A 22,620-nucleotide genomic window follows, 5' to 3' on the forward strand; every position below is an offset into this window, starting at 1 on the left:
GAAGGAAGGAAAGGAGTTAGGAGGGAGGGAGGGAGGGAGGGAGGGAGGGATGAAGGAAGGACGGAAGGACGGAAAGGACGGAAAGGACGAAAAGAGGAAGGAATTTAGGAGAGAAGGAAGGGAGGAAGGAGGGAAGGAAAGGAGTTAGGAGCCAGGGAGGAAGGAAGGAAGGAAGGAAGGAAGGAAATTTATGTGCTTTCATTTTTTCTTTCACTTCAAATAATTTCATTATCAGTAGTGACAGTCACATATCTCCGCAGCTCTCCGGGCAGGAAGCATGAGCACACACATGAATATAACTCTTGTCATGTGTGTGAGGATTGCTCAGTGATGTTCAGAGGGCTGTTTATTTTTTAATCACCATTACATTGAGACAAGTACCGGTAAGTAGAAGACGGTGTGGAATGAAATCCACATTCCTGGACATCCTCTCCGCATGGCAGAGCACCTGATACCAGCGCTGTTGACCTGGAATAACACAGGAGGAATGTCTGCTGTGCGACCGAGCTCCGTGAAGAAGCAGCAGAGCTCAATGATTGAGGCTTCATTCATATGCAAATAATGAATAGACTGGGAGTCTGTTAAACTCAGCACTTTTTAAAGATTTCTTCACATCCTTAAATGTGGCGCTGTCGTGACTGCTTCCACAGAGTGATCGGGTGCTGGGTCTGATACAGCCGAGCTGGTGGGGAGTCAGCCGGCTCTCGAGGACATCTGAACAGGAAGGACACGCCTGCTTGAACCTCAGAGCTCCCACTGAAGGATGGTTTTGTATTCATGGCACCATCCTGCTGCTTGTATTACTGCTGTGTGTGTAAGTGTGTATGTGTCTGTGTGTGTGTGTGTATGTGTGTGTGTGTGTGTCACTCTCACCTTAGCAGACGTCTCGAACCATCCCACGAAGCCGTTCTCCTGGCAGAACTGCTCCATCTTTATTCCGTTATTGGTCAGTACGTCCCGACCCTGGTCACATTTGTTAGCCAAGAGCACAGTGGCTACATGTTTCCCGTTGGCAAGACTCAGTTTGGAATCCAAGTCCTCTTTCCATTTGGTGATGGCCTCAAACGAAGCGGGCCTTGTGACATCGAACACAATGAAGGCACCCATGGCCTCGCGGTAGTACACACGGGTCATGTTGCCAAACCTCTCCTGACCTAGAAGACAGAAAACACACAAACACACACACACACACACAAATGTTAAGGATTTTGAACCACAGACTGTATAAAAGACGTCACCCATTGGTTTGTGGACTGCTGCTCGGAAGCCAATAGTTTCGAATCTGGGCAGTGCCATCTTGAAAATTTCAGGTGCATGCTGGGAAAAATAAAAACACGGATTCTACTTATATGGGCATGAGGCGGGGCCATGGGCGGGGTGGGGGAGGTTGCTATGGTTGCGAGGGCTGGATCTCGAGGACATTGGGCAATCACCCTGTCAATCAGGACGTAGCCACGCCCTAATGCATACCCTGCTTTATCGTCACATATAAAATCAGGGAGGCCAAAATGTCCCAAATGAACATCATACTGCATTGAAGAAGGCTTTAAACTAGCGATTGAGACCATAAACACATTTTGAAAACGTTTACTGAGGTTAGAAATCAAGTGAGAAGTTGGTGAATTCTCCATTGACTTGTATAGAGACGGTCGCCCCCTGGTGGCCTTTTGCTAGAATGCAGTTCTAAGTTACTTCCGCGTTGGCTTCATTTCAGAGGACCGGAGCTCCCCGCCTGGGTAAAACTTGTACATGCTTGTTTGCAGAGCAGGTGATGTGACACTTTCTGATATAGATGCTTGAATATGAGTCATCCAAGTTACTCATTCGGTCACACTTGCTTTTATGCACGCATTCCCGACAAACACACACCTCCTTCCTCTCACACACGCACAATTACCATGCATGATGTTGCTGTTAAAAATGCTCACACAGCGATAAGATGCAGACACGGATAGATGCAGAATGTGAAGGAGAGAGGTGTCTTTGGTGTGTGTGTGTGTGTGTGTGTGTGTCTGCCAGCCTGTCTGTAAAAATTCCTGAGGGTAAAATTAATTCGATAAGCTCTGTTGGAATGTCATATTCATGCTGATTTTCCCATCCATGACTTCAGCTAGAGCTCCGTATAGTTGCAGCATACTAACCATACTGATGTCAAAATACAATCAGTTTGCAGGCAAGACATTTTAACACCGCCACCTAATCATATAACCTAAACTGATCCTCCTCAACACCTTTCTGCAAAGAGGAGCTCGGAATATAAAGCAGGGACATTTTCATTCTCACCTGCTTTGAGGTCGGGTGGAGCAGAGCAATAGGCAATATTCATTTAGGATAAGAAAGCTGGTTTTCAGTGAATAAGAGCCCAGCTACATTGTTCTGGGAATGGAAACACATATCTCTTCCTGTCTCTGTTCATACTGCTCTGTTTGCTACTGTGACTCACAGATAGTGACGTGCCGTTTTAAGCGTCCAGTGTGGCCGGCTACTATTCACACAAAGCCACATTTGATCGGGTGAACTTTTGTAAACGCCTCTAAGCACATTATGATTAATATAATAAGAGATCAATAAGCAATCAACGTAGGGACAAAGGATTAAAAGTGGGAAAAGGTCATTTTGAATTTCACAAGTAGCACGTTTATTGGTGGAAAATCGGCAGAAATATGCAGCAAATCTGCGGAAATGTCATCTGAATTCTGCAGGCCTACGTCTATTATAGTATAGTACAGTATAGTATAGTACAGTATAGTACAGTATAGTATAGTACAATACAGTATAGTACTACAGTATACTGTAGTACTGTAGTACTAGACTATACTGTAGCACTATACTGTACTATACTATATATAGTATAGTACAGTATAGTATAGTATAGTACAGTATAGTATAGTATACAGTATAGTATAGTACTACAATATAGTATAGTATACAGTATAGTATAGTATAGTACTATACTATACTGTACTGCACTATACTGTACTATACTATATATAGTATAGTACAGTATAGTATAGTATACAGTATAGTATAGTACTACAGTATAGTATACAGTATAGTATAGTATAGTACAGTATAGTATAGTACAGTATAGTATAGTATAGTATACAGTATAGTATAGTACTACAGTATAGTATACAGTATAGTATAGTACAGTATAGTACTACAATATAGTATAGTATAGTACAATACAGTATAGTACTACAGTATAGTATAGTACTATACTATACTGTACTGCACTATACTATACTATACTATATATAGTATAGTACAGTATAGTATAGTATACAGTATAGTATAGTACTACAGTATAGTATACAGTATAGTATAGTATAGTACAGTATAGTATAGTACAGTATAGTATAGTATAGTATACAGTATAGTATAGTACTACAGTATAGTATACAGTATAGTATAGTACAGTATAGTACTACAATATAGTATAGTATAGTACAATACAGTATAGTACTACAGTATAGTATAGTATAGTACTACAATATAGTATAGTACTACAGTATAGTATAGTACTACAGTATAGTATAGTATAGTATAGTATAGTATACAGTATAGTACACTATAGTACTACAGTATAGTATAGTACAGTATAGTACAGTATAGTACAGTATAGTATACAGTACAGTATAGTACTACAGTATAGTATAGTACTACAGTATAGTATAGTATACAGTATAGTACTACAATATAGTGTAGTATACAGTATATAGTATAGTATAGTATAGTACAGTACAGTATAGTATAGTATAGTATAGTACAGTACAGTATAGTACTACAGTATAGTATACAGTATAGTACAGTATAGTACAGTATAATATAATACAGTATAGTACATGGCAAACAGTACTCATAGCTTTCTGTGTTAGCTGAGGTAATCATACTGTGTTTATCATAGAGAATATTTAAGGTTACCGTCTGTAAGGTGGCAATCATTAACTGGAGTTGAAGAAGAGAAGAGGCCAAAAAAGTCTGTAATTCTTCTATGAATTGTGTAATTATTATTTTTCTAACTAAGTTTCAACTAACTATTGTCTCAGAGGGGAAATGTGTCACAGACTAAGGTTCAGAGAATATTAAACAATCAAGTGACAACATGAAACCTATTAAGGGTATTAAGCCATCACAATTCAAACCAAACATCTTCTTCTGCAACCACAGACTTTGACAGCTCAACTTATGTATACTGTGAGAAATAATAAGGTTGAAATATATGAAAAGCTCTTCCAATAAGCCCTGAACCTAACTCATCTTTTTGCTATAAGCATATGCAGCTAGCCCTGCTACCCCAAGCACACAGAAATAGACCGGCTGAGGTTGTTTGCTTTGGAGAATGTACAGAAACAGTGTGTGATTTATTACATCTGTGGCATGAGAAACCTTCAGCACATCATCAAATCCCAAACAAACCCATGAGCAAGATATAATGAATGTGCCTTATAAATGCAAGATGGAAACATTATTTTAAAAGAGGTGTTAAAACATACTGAAATCAATACCATATCTATGAGTTAAAACAATATTAACAATTCAGTGTTCAAGTCTAAAGGCTATCGTATAACTTTTGCAGCCTGCAGGGAGCACATGCAGTTTTTCTCAGAGGGATATCCACTCATCCTCAGACCCACAATAAAAAGCTTTCTGTATACAAGTACTCGGGCCTCAAATCTCACTCACATGAGTTTGAGACACATGACTGCTTGCGCTCACTGGAGAGGGCGCACAGGAGGGGCGAGAGCAGCAGGTCAGAGGATTCTTCTGAACCTCAGCCGACACTCATGTGAGATGAGACTGCTGTAGCCTTTAGGTTTGTTGTCTCCACCCCCCCCCCTCCACCCCCACCCAGCCAACAGCATCCCAGTCAAAAGCCTTTTTATTATTTCTGAGTTCTGTGTTCACCGAAGACTATCGAAGCATTAAATACCAACTGAGATATAAGAATGACTCATTTTCATAGCAGACAGGGAAAGATATTCTCTATTAACTTACCAAACGGACCGAATCTGAGTGACTGAGTAACATCTGGATCCCTTTAAATGTATTCAAAATACAAAATGTACAAATAATATAGATGTGAACAGTGCCATACCGTTCTGCAGTACCTGTGAGTGGCCACTAGGGGCAAGAAAAGATCATTTTCACTACATATAATGCGTATAATATGATAAATGTCTGTGGAATGTATGAATGAATGAGTGAATATGTGATTAAGTTACTTAGATAAAGAAAAGTAAGTAACATGATGATTTATTGGTTATTAAATTATAACCATGACACTGTATAATTAAAACTGTGTAGTGTGTATATTCTGTGATAGGCCAGAACATTTCATTTGGCTCTAAACTAGATTAAAACCTTTCTGTTTTCAGCCTGACTGACAAGAAATAATAATCATAATGGCTGACTGCTGTCATGACGGCTTTCTGTGACGTCATGAGGTGTCAAATAGTCATGTGATGTCACTCTAAATGGAAATTAAGGCTAATTATTAAGTCTAAATTGTGACATGAATTTAATCTTAACCCTTTAAATATCTTAAAAAGCTTAAACATCACAATTGTACTGTAACTGCATTTGTGTTTAGGAGAGGTCAAAGGTCAGAGGTATGGTTTTGATTTCAAAATAAACAATTATAACAAAACAACATATATGCATGGAGGCTATATGCAGGACTCTTTTTGTACAAGCATTGACTTTACTGTAGCACCTGTGGCCCTTCCTCTGTTTCATGACTCCTCCAGTCCAGATTCGTGTGTAAATAAAGAGAAACATGTAATTGCAGAAATGCGAAGCCAAGTGATTAGAAGTGAGTTATGCCAACAAGTCAGCTGGTACACATGAGGAAAATTAACCCGATATAACCCTAAACATCAACCTTTCACACACACACACACACACACACAAAGTGAAATATCAAGTGTGACGACATGGTCACGAGCTCGTTTTCATCCCTAAACTCAAACGTTGTGTTTACAGAAACACAGCAGACTGTAAAAGTATTTTAAAGTTGTTGTTTTTTAAATTGTAATTATAAATCTCTTCATTTTTAAGCCACGCAAACTATAACTTATTGCACTCACTGAAGGAAAAACTCTAAAGTTTCCATTTGGCTGGGCCCACATTTTTTGATTATTATTTATGTGTATAGGAGCAGGCCTCTCATAATGTGACTGTGAAACTCATTTAAAGAAAAAAACAGAAAATAATTGTCAACATAATTTTGCCCGCCATGATAAATCGCCACTGGCATTAATGAATTTCCAAATGCAGCCTTCAGCTATAACTTATCATTAGAGTGGCTGCATTTCTTTATTAGCAGAGCAGAGCATTTTCCATTTTCAGCTTAATCTGGGGGGGGGGGGGGGGGGGGGGCAAAAACACATTTTCTCCTGCTTAATTAATTTCAAAGATTTAAACTAGGGGGTGTCAAATAAAATGTTTCACCACTTTAAAACTCACCAAAAAAGTGAAATGAGTTGTGGCTCTACTCTAGAAACCATGCGTAAAGTTTAATTGAAAGAAAAAGCAGGTGACACAAATCATCCTCTGTGTGTGCGTCATTTTACATTTTAACATTTTACATAACTCTCTTTCTTTCTTTCTTTGTTTGTTTGTTTGTTTCCCCCTCTCCTGTCATTTTCATTTCCACACCAGCCGTGCGTAAAAAGTGACGCACCGTACCTGCAATGTCCCACAGCTGAAGGCGCACCGTCTCCTGGTCCCAGTTGAGCACTTTGAGGGCGAAGTCGACCCCGATGGTGGCTCTGTAGTTGGGGCTAAAGTTGTGATGCACATACCGCTTGATGATGCTGGTCTTACCGACACCGAGGTCTCCTATCACAAGGATTTTATAGAGATGTTCCTTATTGTGGTTGTTCTGCATGGCGACCGGTGAGGGCGAGAGCTAAGCATGAATCCACCGTAATGGAGAAGGACCGAGGGGATGAAAGAGGAGAAGAGGAGAAGGACAGGACGGCGCAGGAGGGAGAAGTAAAAGAGAGTTGGGTGGCGGAACAGAAGAAAGGGGCAGAAAGGGGCAGAAAGGGGGAGGTAAAGTAAAGCACGCCCTGGCTGGCCCACACAGGGAAGTGGAGCAGAGACGTCTGGACCTTGTGACTTGACGCAGGGGAGCTGGTGCTAAAAGGGGCCTGGATGTATTTAAAGCCCCCCCCCCCCCACCCAAAATTTAAAAAAAACAGCAGTTAATAAATATTTAATGTGAGATAAGTCAGCATAGTTAACTAAAACTAAAAATATAAGTGAAATAATTTAGTTAACTGAAGAAAGAAAAAAAAAAGGGAAACTAAAAAACCACAATGAATTGCAGATCAAATCAGCTTCGTTTTAGTTTTTCTTTTCATTTTCTCAATTTTGACTGTTTTCTGTTCAGTTTGACTTCTTGAGATAACAAACTAGTACCAGTGAGAAGACTACAAACACAAACACAGCTAATTTTACCTCAATTATTTAATCATTTTCAGCTTCTACTAATAAAGCCTTTCCTCCTAATACCTGAAAAACAAAAATTAAGACTAAAACTAAATAAAAAACTAAACTAAAACTACTGAATCACTTGTTAAACTCACGAAAACTAAACTGAAATAACAATGCAAACTGACAAACTTAATAAAAATAAAAAAAAACTAATGAAAATTTCAAAACTATACTGGTCAGCAGTGGTGGAAGAAGAAATCCATTACAACTCTCAAATTTTTAAATAAGTAGAATTTAGTATGTAGTAAAATATAAGATAAGATATTCCTTTATTAGTCCCACTATTGCATTATTACAGCAGCAAGTGGATAGTAAAATATAGAAGAGCAGCAATAAGAAAAATAATAAAGAACATTAAATAATAAGTACAAGAACAATAAGAACTATAATAGCTTTTACAATGAATCTATCTTTTTGTCATCATCTCAGTATAAGCTGTATTGTTTCACCCCATTGTTGTCCTCAGGTCAAGGAAGGAGAGAAGGAAGGAAAGGAGTAAGGATGAAAAGAGGAAGGAAAGGAGTAAGGAGGGAGGGAGGGAGGAAAGGAGGAAGGAAGGAAGGAAGGAAAGGAGTAAGGATGAAAAGAAGAAGGAATTTAGAAGAGACGGAAGGGAGTAAGGAGGGAGGGGGGAGGGAGGGAGGAAAGGAGGAAGGAAGGAAGGAAGGAAGAAAGGAAGGAAGGAAGGAAGGAAAGGAGTAAGGATGAAAAGAAGAAGGAATTTAGGAGAGAAGGAAGGAAGGGAGTAAGAAGGGAGGGAGGAACAGAGTAAGGAGGGAGAGAGGGAGGAAAGGAGGAAGGAAGGAAAGAAAGGAGTAAGGAAGGAAAGGAAGGATGGAAGGAGGAGGGAGCAGAGAAAGAAGGGTGGAGGGGAAGAAGGAAGGAAAAATTAAAGAAAGAGGGAAGAAGGAAAGGAAGGAACGGAGAAAGGAGGGAGGGAGGGAGGAAAGGAGGAAGGAAGGAAGGAAAGAAAGGAGTAAGGATGAAAAGAAGAAGGAATTTAGGAGAGAAGGAAGGAAGGAAGGAAGGAAGGAAGGAAGGAGGAAAGGAGTAAGGATGAAAAGAAGAAGGAATTTAGGAGAGAAGGAAGGAAGGAGGGAGGGATGGAGGGAGGGAGGAAAGGAGGAAGGAAGGAAGGAACGGAGTAAGGAGGGAAAAAGACATCATGACATCATACGGGTAAAAGGATGGGAGGCAGAATAAAAAGGCACAACAATCAGTTTCATCTCTTTATTACTTGATTCAAACCCTCTACAGGAATATACATCATTCCCTTCTGGAGGAGCGTGGCAGTTAAGTCTTAATCTTGTTGTGACGACAGAAGATATTACAATTTTTCACGGTTCTTCCCTGAGACAAAGAATCAAGGTCCTGCAATTCACTAAACACAAAAACACAAAAACATGATTCTTCAGTTTCCAAATTCCCTTTTTAAAAATGTAACAATGAGATTTTTTTTACAATTTGTCACAGCACAGCACAGCACAGCACGTACCAAACCATTTGATTTCCACGTTTATATTGGCAGCTCCAGCCTGAACTTAACTGTTCATAAACAAATAATCAGTGCATGTAAAGAAAAAGAAAAAAGAAAAAAGAAAAATGAGGACAAATGAAAGAAATTAAAGCAAGTGAACTAATATGGTAAAATTCAGCTAGACAGATGTGATAATAAAATAAGAATAAAAGGCATTAAAACTGCTTCCCTATGATTCAAATCAACATTGAGCAGCTGTAAACTACCAGTACTTTAAAAAAAATTGATTAAAATGTCCCTTTTTTAAAAAACTTTTAACTCCTGTAGGACTATATTAGCCTATATGTCTGACTGGGTGTTAATAAAAACCTTTCACTGGGTCCTGCCCCTCGTTAACATTAATCCCAATTCCCTCTCGGCTTCACTGAGCAAGCACAGACGCAGCGTAGGTGAGGTTTTGGCTGCCAAAAAAAAAGCAAACTCCTACACATGAGGGTTTTTCAATCAATCTATCAGTTTAAGGCCATCCAATGAAATGATTTGGCTCCGCTATTGTAAACATTTGACAGCTCATTTTACATATATCAGATTTCAATTCCCTAGTTTTGGCCTTCAATCAAATAATGTGCATATTATTTGATTGAAGGAATAACTTGTTTATTTTTAAATTTTGGTATATTTCCCTTTTTAAAGTTCATTTCACATTCATATGGAAATTTGAAATACTGCTAATTTTACGTGTTGGATTGGGGAGGAAGTAGTCTCTCATTATCAGACGATAGGAGATCTTTGCCTGCTGATATCTGGGGATTTTTCTGAATGCATGGGAGTTATGCTTTCTGCCCCAAATTCTCCTCCCTCCCAATATAAAAAAAGGGCTGCCCTAAAGACTTTGGATTTGCTCTTCAATGCTCTGTTGCAGCTTTCAATTTTAAAAAACTCTCAAGCATACATTGACAACCGCTAAGCTAGGTATGGCAAAAAAAAAAAAAAATTAATTTGAATTGCATTGAGACTCATTCAGCACATCTCCTCTCCCTCCTCTCCTATCCCGAGTTTACCCCCTCTACAGTTTGGGGATGGGTTTGGCTGCGACTGCAATGCTCTCAATGGCACATTCGTCACTTCCGCGGCGGATTCGGAAGTAGCCGTCCTCGCCCCAGGTGGTACCCCAGCTGTTCTTGACGATCCAGTACTTCTGTCCGGTCATGTGGCAGCGGCCGTACCCCACCAGCAGCACGGCGTGGTTGGTCAGCTCGAAGGGGTTGAAGGGGTCACCGAGGCCTGTGTGGTGGTAGATGCCCTCCTTGTAGTGCATGAAGTCGGGATAAACCTGCGGAGAAGATTGGAACACTTTACTTTGGATTCGGCGTAAAAAGGTAGCACACGATATTAAGCTTTGTGTCGTCTTCACGGGCCAAATTGACCCCGTCTTTTTTGACTGTTTCTTCTTTCCTCCCTCCCTCCTTCCCTCCATCCTTCCTACCGTCCTCCTTTCCTTCTTTCTTCCTCCCTTCCATCATTCCTCCCTCCCTCCCTTCCTTCCTTCTTTCATCCCTTCCTTCCTTCCTTCCTTCATCCCTTCCTTCCTTCCTTCCTTCATCCCTTCCTTTTCCTCCATCCCCCTTCCTTCCTTTTTTCTTCCTCCCTTCCTTCCTTCCTCCCTTCCTTCTTTCCTCCCTCCCTTCCATCATTCCTTGCTCCCTTCCATCCTTCCCATCATTCCTTCCTTCCCTTCCTTCCTCCCTTCCATCATTCATTCATTCCTTCCTTCCTTCCTTCCCTCCCTCCCTTCCATCCTTCCTTCCCTTCCTTCCTTCCTCCCTTCCTCCCTCGTACCTTCCTTCCTTCCATCATTCCTTCCTCCCTTCCATCCTTCCTTCCTCCTTTCCTTCTTTCTTCCTCCCTTCCATCATTCATTCATTCATTCATTCATTCCTTCCTTCCTCCCCTCCCTCCCTCCCTCCCTCCCTTCCATCCTTCCATCCTCCCTTCTTTCCTTGACTCGAGGACAACAGGAGGGTTAAGCAAGAATGTTTAAAATCGCATCTTTTCTTTGGTGAAAGAAAATAAATTATTGCGAGATAGATTTCCCTAAATAGATAAAACACATAAATTCTTAGACGCAGCAGTAGAAATCTCAACTTAAACCTCAGTTAACTATTGAGTAGGGATATTTACTTAAAAATCTAATATCAGGAAGTATTGGTATCAGGTTTTTATAACCGATGTTTGTTCTGTAGGCTTCAGCATTTCCGAGCATGCATGAACGCATCACGATAAAAATCAGACATAATGTGTTAATTCCACAATAGGAGATGGTGACAGTTTGTAAAAAGCCTGCATATATCAGTATAAGAAATTAAGAGTTGGACAATATCGGAATATCGTATATCGGCAGGAAAGTCAATATTGAGCATCCCTACTATTAAATGCAGCAGATTGAACTTAAACCTCAGATAAAAATCACATAGCAGTCAGGTTTTAAAGATCACATGCCTTTGACAGAGCAGCAGCAGACCCGCTTGTTTAGTCAACACATATATAAGCACGTATAAGAACAGCTGTTACCTCAAACGCCACGGCCATGGGTCCATTCTTGACCAGCTCCAACATCATGGCACTCTCACTGCAGCCGCCATAAAACCCACCCACGTAGTTGTATTCTGCGGTGTAAATGCGGCCGCAGTTTTTAGGAATGCCACACGGAGAGTCCTTCGCGATATATGGGAAACATGACTCATCCACAATGCCGAAATCCTGGATGTACTTCCCAATCAGGTACGGGAAGCCACCGTCGCAACCTTTAAAAGAGGAGGAGAGAAGCTGGGTATCAAATCTGGTTTGATCAATACATTTAACCCTGTATCGCCAAGAGTCTCATATTGGATAAATGAGGTTGCTATGGTTGCGAGGGCTGGATCTCGAGGACATTGGTCAATCAACTTGTCAATCACGACGTAGCCATGCCCTAATGCATACCCTGCTTTATCATTAAATATAAAATCAATTAATCTTTTTTAAATTACTAGTCAGAAGGTCCAATAAACTCTAGTTTCAAAGAATTTTAATTTTCTGGCAATTATTTGATGGTTCAGGCTTTATAGGGTTAAAACGGAAGAATAGAATATTTGGAGGTTATTTGGATTTTCTTAACAAAGGGTGAAATTTCTTTTCTGGTACAAAATGGAAAATGTAAGATGAATTAATCGGGGCAGTTATGAAATGCTTGACTTTCTACATGCAGTTAGGACACACTTTCTAAAAAACACTTGTTCTGATTGGCATGGGAGGGCAGACATTTACACATGCAGCAGCAGTAAAGTGCTTTTCTATGATTATTATGTTTGGCAATATGATACTTTCTCACTCTGTATTAACCACTATAATCATAAATGGTTATGTAGTGTTGAGTTTCCACATCGACCACCAGAAACAGTTCACTGCAGATAAAAATAAATAAAATGAAAAGTGTTTTACCTTGAGAATATTTAGAGCAGGAGACCACCTGTTGTGGGCTGAGGACAGGAGCCTCGGTGTTGTTAGAGAGGATTCGGAGACGAGCCTCCAGCATTCCCATGGAGGCAAAGGAGTAGCAGCTACCACATGATGCTGAAAGAGAGAAAGCAGATGTTTTATTTCTATTGCTACAGGTAAATAACCACTGTGCCCATCATGTAGCGGTAGCCATAATAATAGCTTAGACTTAGAGGTACAGCTGGGCGATGTAATGTGTCACAATAGCCTTTATGCTTTGTGAAGTTTAAAATGTTCTGTTTGACTTTGTCCAAAAGGTTCAACTCTCGACATTTCGGTTATGTCTGCAGGTCGATCCATCACTTTGGTCCCGACTGAAACATCTAACGGCTATTAGACAGACTGCTGGGAACATTTGTCATCTCCTGGCTTTTCATCTAGTGCCACCATGAGGTCCATATTTTTGGCTTTTGAAAGGATTTCCACTGCATTGCATATTAAGAAAATGATCCTTACATTTTGTCCTGAAGTATGCGAATAGGCAAAAACATTAGAAAAGGTTTAAATATACTGCACATCATTAATACGTTTTAAACACCTGATGTAATGGCAAAAAATGTTCATTATGAAACAGTGTTGCCTTGTCTGCACAACATGATGCAATCCAAAACAACAGCACTGAAATCAAATCTAATAAATTGGTACCTCAGAGGACTCTAGTGGTACATATGTTCAAGAGCACAGTACAGATGTTACTGCAGTACTCCAGTATCATGCATGATGATGATGATGGAGCAAGGTGGAGAGACAGACACCGATTAAAGTCACTGGTTGCCGTCCACAGTGTGAGATACTACGCTGCAGAAACAAATGAGGTCAGAGAACAGAGGCTGCAGGGATTTGCAGGGTGGTTTAATAGTAAATGGTAATTGGACTTAACTTTGTCTTTTGACCACTCGAAGCACTTTTAAACACTGATAAATACACTGATGGCAGGGGCCTCCATGCACAGTGCTAACTAACATTCATTCATCATTGGTGCAGCAATTTGGGGTTACATATCTTGCCCAAGGACAAATTGATATGTAGACTGAAGGAACTGGGAATTGAACCTCTGATCTTCTGATTGGTGGATGACTGCTCTACCTCCTGAGCCATAGTGATTACAGTTTGGGTGACACTGAGAACAGTTTTCAATTGAGTTGAAGACAAGTTGGATGAAACAACCACTGATTTACATATCTACGTCATTACAGCACGTTTCATATAGATATATCTAACCTGGGTAAAACCATGCCGAGATTCTACTTTGCTCAGAAAGTTAGCATGGCCACCAAGACTAAATCTTCGCCTGAGATAGTGAACCAATCACAGAACAGGGGAGGCGGGCTCAAGGCGAAAGTTCACTTTCAAAATAGAACAAAAACTAGCTCTACATGATTTTTCCTTCAAAAACAGGAAGTGTTCACGCTGCTCCCTACAGGCCCTGAATGCATCATTGTTTATCGTTGATATGATTGGCTGTAAGTTTGTCCAGTAGCATACAGAAGCACTTGATTGACATTTATTGATCCCGCCTCAAATACGAGGAAATAACCGGCTCCTCGCCAGAGATTGAGATGCGGTCTGGTGTTAGCCAGGCTAATAGATACCAGTTTGAGGAGAAAACAGTGTGATGACACAAGTTTGTAACCTTAGATCTCAAGGACAGCCAACACCAATTTATTCTGATTTTTTTGTGAAGTGATATGTAACCTAAAAAAAAAAAAAAAAGAAATCCAGGGTTGAAACATAATAGGCTCCACAGTACTGCACAGTGGCTTAAAGAGCTTGTATTGAAACACTCCAGCCCTCTCCAGATCCTTAAACCCAGCCCTGCAGAGGCCCTCTCAGACACTCAAACTACTCAGCACACATAATCTCTCCACTCACACACACAAACACACACACACACACACACACACACACACACTATGCTGTACAGAAACGCAGGAGGAGAGAAGAAAGCAGACCCGGGCCTGCCAAGAGGAAAGCAAAGAAGGTGGCATGCTGCTGCTCATTGGCCTTTCCAACAGCTGTGAAGTAAAGCAGTGAGGTGTCGCTTTGTCTTCCTCTGATTCCACAAGACTAATTACAATATTTTGATCCATCGTCAATATGTTTTATGGGTGTTTTGCATGACGTTAAATGAATCTCACCTTGGTTTCTCACCGGGCTGACGAAGCTGACGCCATCCATGTTTCTCCAGTCCCAGCGCTCCGGTAGAGCTGCCGCCATCTTGGCTACATCGGCGTTCACAGGCATGGGACGAACGCGCCTGACGTACAGTAAGGATCAATATTTGAATCACAAGTGTATTTTACTTTAGACATTATTGTTAGAGAGCATGTAACAATATCACTATGGAGATTTTATGAGTGTAGATTGCAGTTGAGTTAGGCAAATTTCATGGGAACAGTTAACAAATTACAGTTCAAGCAGATGTTAAAAAGGGATAGTCTGTGTTTTCTGAAGCGGGTTGGCTAAAGTACATTTTGCTGCAGGCCTCGTCTGTTGCAGTACATCGCTTAACTTCTGTGCCGATACTCTGCTTCTCCAAACTTGGAGTGTGCCGACCCAAATCTGCTATAGGTAGGAAGAACTAACTCGTACAATCCTCCTCCAAAAAATCTCCCTCTAATATGAGCTCGCAAAGACTGATGCAAAAGATAGCAATATGAATTTGGAGCCTGTAACACACACAACAAAAAAGGAGGAATATGATAGTTTATATTAGAAATGAACCATCTAGTGAGGAGGTTTTGTACTATTCAAACTTTCACGCACTTTCCAACCTTCTGAATTTTAGGCAGGGTGGCAGCTATCAGGAAAGGGGGGGGGTGGGGGTACTTTCATCCGAGAGCACAGATGATTAATTTCTGTATATAAATTGTTTTGGTTATCTTCACCTGCCAAGCTCCACAGGGCAGTTTGAGAAATATGAGCAAATACTCACTTGGGAATACGAGAAGCCGGCCCTCCTGCTCTCTGGTGCAGCTCCTGCAGAGTGTACGTCTCATGCTCTGGGTAAGGCACAGCTTTCCAGGAGCGCTGAACTGAGTTGATGGCGTCTATGATGTCCAGGTTGTGTTTGTATGGCATCTGCAGCAGCCTGGGGGAGTTAATAAATAATAGATGTCATGGTGGGGACAAGGGGGTGGAGGGATGGGGGGGGGCTGTCTCCCTCAGCAAAGACACAAACAAGAAATGATCTGTTATGTTGCATCATAACATACTGCTAATGTTCGCTGGCTGTCGTATTCAGCTAAATAACCAAATGACCAAATGGACATGCAAGATAATATAGTGCAATCCAATACAATTACATACAGTTGTGAGGCTTAAACAGTAAAATGCAATGCAATATATCATTCATTCTTTAAAATGTTACCCTCCTGTTGTCCTCGAGTCAAGGAAGGAAGGAAGGAAGGAGGGAGGAAGAAGCCAGGAAGGAAGGGGGAAAGGAAGGATGGAGGGAATAAGGAAGGTAGGAGGGAGGAAGGAAGGAAGGAAGGAGGCAATAAGGAAGGTACAAGGGAGGGAGGGAGGAGGAGGGAGGGAGGAAAAAAGGAAGGACGGACAGATGGAAGGAAGGAAGGAAGGAAGGAAGGAAATAAGGAAGGTAGGAGGGAGGGAGGAAAGAAGGAGGGACGGAGGGAGGAAAGAAAGAAAGGAGAAAGGAAAGGGAAGGAGGGAAAGAAAGAAGGAGGGAGGGAGGAAGGAAGGACAGAAGGAAGGGAGAAAGGGTGATGGAGGAAGAAAGGACAGAAGGAGGGGAGAAAGGGTGATGGAGGAAAGAAAGAAAGAGAGAAGGAGGGAGGGAGGGAGGAAAGAAGGACAGACAGACGCAAAGAAGGAAGGAAGGAAGGAAGGAAGAGTGAAAACAGACTGGGTCAATTTTTTAAAAATATACAGTGTGATATGTTTTGTTCTTTCAATAATTAGGACTCCATGCTCTTTCAGTCCTCAATGTATCACAGCTTCTACTAAAACAACTCTGAAGGCAAAACAGTTCTCTTGATTGGAGCAGAAATATTTTAATAAGAAACATAAAAGCATAAAAGTTTCTAGGATTGGTCACAAAACATTTTCAATTTCAGCCAAAATGACACAAAGCACACCTGCAGTGACCACATAATACAGTGAAGGAGCATGTGGAGAAAATATCCAACTCTAACCAAAGTGTAAATGAGAACTACGGACTGGGACTACTTGTCACCTTTTCACACACACACAGACACACACACAGACATATTGTTAAATCAGACCAACCTAAGCCCAGAGCTGTACGATTCACAATACACACTACACTGAGGAAGGGAGGATGGAGGGAATAAGGAAGGTAGGAGGGAGGGAGGAAGGAAGGAATGAATGAATAAGGAAGGTAGGAGGGAGGGAGGAAGGAAGGAATGAATGAATGAGGAAGGTAGGAGGGAGGGAGGAAAGAGGAAGGGAGGGATGGAGAAAGGGAAGAAGGGAAGGAAAGAAAGAGAGAAGGAGGGAGGGAGGAAAGAAGGAAGGAAGGAAGGAAGGAAGGATACCTGCAGTAACAGCATAATACAGAGCAGAAGCATGTGGAGAAAATATCCAACTCTAACCAAAAGTGTAAATGAGAACTACGGACTGGGACAACTTGTCACCTTCACACACACACAGACATATTGTTAAATCAGGCCAACCTAAGCCCAGAGCTGTACGATTCACACTACACACTACACTAAGGAAGGGAGGATGAAGGGAATAAGGAAGGTAGGAGGGAGGGAGGAAGGAAGTAAGTAAGTAATTAAGTAAGTAAGTAGGAAGGGAGGGATGGAGAAAGGAAAGGAGGAAGGGAGGGGTGGAGAAAGGAAAGGAGGAAGGGAGGGGTGGAGAAAGGAAAGGAGGAAGGAAGGAAGGAAGGGGGGAGGAATGAAAGAGAGAAGGAGGGAGGGAGGAAAGAAGGAAGGGAGGGAGAAAGGAAGGGAAGAAGGGAAGGAAAGAAAGAGAGAAGGAAGGAAGGAAAGGAAGGAAAGGAAAGAAAGAGAGGAGGAAGGAAGGAAGGAAGTCACCTTTTCTCACACACTAACACACACACCCACACACACACTCAGGCCAACCTAAGCCCAGAGCTGTACGATTCACACTACACACTACACTTCTACCAGCTCTGGTTAAATATCCGTTGCAACACACGTTTACAATCTACAACAACATGTAACTACTCCTTTGTTTACTTTAGCCTTATTTCACACTGGCACCTTTTAGCGTGTGTTAAGTCGATTTTGAGAGGATCAACCTGCATGCTCGGGGCTAACTCGGCTCCGGAGCAGGTGCCAGCAAGCCTTAGGATAAAGTTGTGGTTCACATTGTGCCAGTGAGAAAGCTTTCTTAGCCTGCAGATAAGAAGGCAAAGTGCAGTGTGAAAAGCCCTGGTTTTTCCTTCTATGTGAGTAAACAAAGCACAATACAGTTTAAAGTGTGGAAAGGGGTCGAGATGTTTTGCATATTCCTGAGTTTCTTACCAATAATTCCACACTAAGCAAAAGAAATATTCCTTTTTAAAATCAATATTTTTTTCTTTGCATACTCTCAAAAAGGGAAATGGGAATAATGTGGACTCCTCTCATTATGCAACAACAGAAAGATTTTGACTGAGTAAACGCATTCCTTCCAAGATCACTACTTTAAAAAAAATTGTGATAAAAAACATTTTTTTATGTTAAACACAGGCGGGGAGAAATGAGGCCGACACCGAAGTAACTTAGAGCTGCATTCTAGCAAAAGGCCACCAGGGGGCGACCGTTTTGGTGTCAAAAGGACTTCCGTCTCTATACAAGTCAATGGAGAATTCACCAACTTCTCACTTGATTTCTAACCTCGGTAATGTTAGGGGAATTTTCCATCATTAATATGCACTGGGTCAAACTAGGCTTTGTGGTCACCAACTGATAAGGGGAGACAGTGTCTAAACCTGAGATAGTGTTAAGCAGTGAGTCTGCTCCTTTTAAGGAAAACAAGAGGCCTTCTGATAGGGTTGCTATAGCAGCCGAGGTCAGATATGTGTTTGACTGTTGTCGCTGGATGGGGTAGAGGCAACTGGAGTCAGAGGTTTGATAAAGTGTTGGATGTAGGACAAAGGTACTGAGTGAGGTCTAAGCAATGCTTTGTCTATAGACCAGTAGACTAAATTCTGTATATTGTAGATGTGTTGGATATGACCATATTTGGGCATGGCTCAACCTGTGGTATTATCTGTGTGGTTTAAAGTCTATCCCCGGAGGAGAGAAACTTCAGAATTGAAGGAAGTATCAGGCCATGTAACGTGTACTGATCATTCATTCACTTCTCCTTGTACAAGTAAATAAACCTTTTCAATGCAAGACATCCTGGACTCCTGTCTACTCTCTCCATTGATGTATGGGCTGCATAATTAAAATCACGATCAAATAAACATTTTCAAAATGTGTTTATGGTCTCAATCACTAGTTTAAAGCCTTCTTCAATGCAGTATGATGTTCATTTGGGACATTTTGACCTCCCTGATTTTATATGTGACGATAAAGCAGGGTATGCATTAGGGCGTGGCTACGTCCTGATTGACAGGTTGATTGACCAATGTCCTCGAGATCCAGCCCTCGCAACCATAGCAACCTCCCCGCTCCGCCCATGGCCCCGCCTCATGCCCATATAAGTAGAATCCATGTTTTTATTTTTCCCAGCATGCACCTGAAATTTTCAAGATGGCGCTGCCTAGATCTGAAACTATTGGCTTCAGAGCAGCAGTCCACAAACCAATGGGTGACACCACAGATGTTACGTCCATTTCTTTTATACAGTCTGTGGTTAAACATGGACTTTAGGACCCATAATCTATAGCGTACACACATGTGAGCTGCATGCCTGGGATACTTGGTTGTACATGATAGATAACAATGATTAAATCAATTAAAGTCAACTACTTAAATCCCACTAGAGCTGAGAGACACGATATTGCTCTAGCATTTATCTTTATGGTTGAAATGAAAAACTAAACTTGACTCTACTAAAAACCTGTAACATAACACTAATTTTAAAAATGGAGCCAAATACTCCAGGAAATAGATTTTTATTGCTGGTAACTGAGTCAAGAAGTTAACTAAATTTCTCAATCAAGCATTTTTGTATCGCCTGTGGACGTGTTGCGCTTTCATGTTAGGGCTTCTCTGATGTGGATTCAGTTTCCAGGCCCCCCATTTCCCGAGAGTGAGTGAGAGTAACTCAGTTCACATCAAAAGAAGAGATGAGGCAGAGAAGAAAAAAGGGAGTAGATTAAAGCAAGAGATGTAAAAAAGTGCACAGTACACAGAAAGCAGGGATCAAACCACCACCTGCACGTGATCCTGTGAACAAATCTGCTCTCTCAGTTCATGGATGTCTTGCTCGTTAGTTCCCATTTCACCACCATCATAATGACACAAACAACCAATATAAAAATAAAGTTTATAATCATGCACTCAAGCCATTAACCTGCTGTTGTAGACTGGTTTGGAGTCAGTTCGGGGTGCTACTGGCGTCGTTTTCTTCCCAACGAAACAGGCCCAGTTGTTTCCCAGGACATCGTGGACCCAACCGGTCATGGTCTGGTCACAATAGCTGGTAACCTTCTCGCCATCCTGAGTGTACTGCAAGTGTGAAGAGATGACATATAAAACACATATATGAGACTAGATATCGTCTTAGAATTCGGATATTGTAATATCAAGATACAGCTATGGTGTTATAGCTGATGTATTATTTACCTTTTACCCACTTTGTCATTATTCTGCCCTCCTTAGGTTAAACTGACTGGCTAGTTTGGCATATTGTAATAATTGTGATTGTGATGTGGCATAAGAGTCTTTTCCTGGTTTTAAAAAGGTAATTTTCTGAACTTACCAAAGTCGTGTTCTAGCTGACATACAACTCATATATGAGACTAGATATCATCTTAGAATTCGGATATCGTAATATTGAGTTACAGCTGTGCTTTTTTTCCCCCCTGGTGTTATAGCTGTTTTTACCCCCTTCTGCCCTCCCTAGCTTTAACTGACTGGTTGTAATAATGTGATGTGCCGTCTTGTGAGTCTTTTCCTGGTGTTTTTCCCTGGTGTTATAGCTGTTCTATTATTTGCCTTTTACCCACTTTGTCATTATTCTGCCCTCCTTAGGTTAAACTGACTGGTTAGTTTGGCATATTGTAATAATGTAAAGTGGCATAAGAGTCTTTTCCTGGTTTTAAAAAAAAAGGTAATTTCCTGAATTTACCAAACTGTTCTAGCTAATCTATTATTTGCCTTTTACCAACTTGTCCATTATATCCACATTACTGATGATTATGTATCAATAATTGCATTGTGTAAATATCTACAATATCGTTGTGATATTGATATCGAAGTATTCAGTCAAAAATATTGTGTTTTTTGATTTTATCCATATCACCCAGCCCTATGTCATGTCATATAATGCAAATACAAAGATTTAATCTGTAAAGGTAAAGTCTTCATTTTCAGTCCACTATTAAAACAGTCATAGCTTTTGAGTTTGAGAGGGATCCACAAGGTCCTGCATGAGTAAAAGTCCCACTGTCATTATTCTGCCCTCCCTAGCTTTAACTGGCTGGTTGTAATAATGTGATGTGGCGTCTTGTGAGTCTTTTCCTGGTTTTAAAAAGGTAATTTCCTGAACTTACCAAACTGTTCTAGCTGCTCTATTATTTGCCATTTACCAACTTTGTCATTATATCCACATTACTGATGATTATGTATCAATAACTGCATTGTGTTAATATCTACAATATTGATATCGAAGTATTCGGTCAAAAATATTGTGTTTTTTTTATTTTATCCATATCGCCCAGCCCTATGTCATGTCATATAATGCAAATACAAAGATTTAATCTGTAAAGGTAAAGTCTTCATTTTCAGTCCACTATTAAAACTTTTAATAGGTTTTGAGTTTGAGAGGGATCCACAAGGTTCTGCATGAGTAAAAGTCCCATTGTCATTATATAACCACAAGTTTGAATGAATTGCAGACACTGAGGAAGTTGAACAAGATGTGCATGCCGGAAAAGACGTGTGGGTCATATAACACTTCCCTCTTCTAAGTGTCATGTGAGTGGTGAGAAATAACTCATGACTGGAAAAAAAAATGCTGATTAATCTTACATCTAAAGTGCATGGTTTCAGTAAAGTCTACAGAACATACGCATATTTTCCAGATAGCATCTTATCAGATGACTGTAGAGGAAATTGATGAAGAAAGTAAGCCTTTAATGACAGGCAGTGTTTAAATATATCATATATATACGTGGACGACAGAAAACCCACAAAGCCACTTCCTTTACACATCATATTCAAACTAAATGTGACAAGTTGAACTTTAACTACAGCAATCATATGATGAGCTGTAAAAGTTTAATGAATATTGCACAATACAAGTTAGGTTATATTATACAGATTAAATCCAGCAGGCATTTTCAGTTTTAAAAAAAAGAAAATATGAATGTTTTTAAGTCACCATCTTTTACCTTGAAGAAGGCGAACCATTTATACCCATTGATGACCACTTCAAAGCCCTGGTTGTAGATGAGGGTGAAGAAGCCGGTGTTCCCCAGCTCGTCTGTGGCTACAGATAGTTTCTGCAGGGTCACCGTCACCGTGCTCGCATCTGTGGCTGAGGAGGAAGAACAACATCACGACATCACATGAAAGAAACAGCTTTCAGATTAACTTGGATTTCAGTCATCAGCTACAAAAGATCCAACTCATAAAGAGGGACAGTTTTCCTCTCTGTAAACATTCCTCCTGTTTATACTGGTTATTAAAAAAAATCCCCTTCGAATGAGCTTTCAATGCAAGTCTGAGTCATATAAAGTGGATATCGGAGTCATTTACAGTCTTTGTAGGATAAAATTCCCTCTTTGTGTTTCCTTGTTGAGCTGGGGGAGAAGTGTAATAACAAAAAGAGGGACTTTGACACTAAAAAGACTAATATCCAAATAATATAAGTGCATTATTCTTCAAATAGCCAGTCATTCCCATTGATTGTGATTAATAATATGTGATATGCATGGTCATATATTACACCAGACTGCACCAAAATGAACTAATAAGTGAATCACTTAC

The 22,620-nt window shown here is 40.6% G+C and overlaps 2 protein-coding genes across 2 annotated transcripts in view; both read right to left on the minus strand.

The window, feature by feature from the left end:
• Window positions 1-363: 363 nt before the first annotated feature.
• On the minus strand, window positions 364-6,892 carry LOC128359963 (ras-related protein Rab-38-like). Its single transcript, XM_053320276.1, has 3 exons — window positions 6,691-6,892; window positions 874-1,154; window positions 364-468 (listed from the first exon to the last, which is right to left on the minus strand). The coding sequence occupies exons 1-3, from the start codon at window positions 6,890-6,892 to the stop codon at window positions 364-366; spliced, it is 588 nt and encodes a 195-aa protein (XP_053176251.1).
• Window positions 6,893-8,552: 1,660 nt separating this feature from the next.
• ctsc (cathepsin C) overlaps window positions 8,553-22,620 on the minus strand; it is a 14,487-nt gene continuing 419 nt past the window's right edge. The window contains exons 2-8 of the mRNA XM_053321524.1: window positions 22,023-22,168; window positions 19,982-20,136; window positions 15,453-15,608; window positions 14,656-14,774; window positions 12,461-12,592; window positions 11,552-11,784; window positions 8,553-10,313 (exon numbers count right to left, since the gene is read on the minus strand). Coding sequence (XP_053177499.1) covers window positions 10,047-10,313; window positions 11,552-11,784; window positions 12,461-12,592; window positions 14,656-14,774; window positions 15,453-15,608; window positions 19,982-20,136; window positions 22,023-22,168 — 1,208 coding nt within the window. The 3' untranslated portion in view covers window positions 8,553-10,046. The remainder of the gene's footprint in view (window positions 10,314-11,551; window positions 11,785-12,460; window positions 12,593-14,655; window positions 14,775-15,452; window positions 15,609-19,981; window positions 20,137-22,022; window positions 22,169-22,620) is intronic.

The sequence above is a fragment of the Scomber japonicus genome, chromosome 6 (genome assembly GCF_027409825.1).
Source record: "Scomber japonicus isolate fScoJap1 chromosome 6, fScoJap1.pri, whole genome shotgun sequence".
Classification (NCBI taxonomy): Eukaryota; Metazoa; Chordata; class Actinopteri; order Scombriformes; family Scombridae; genus Scomber; species Scomber japonicus.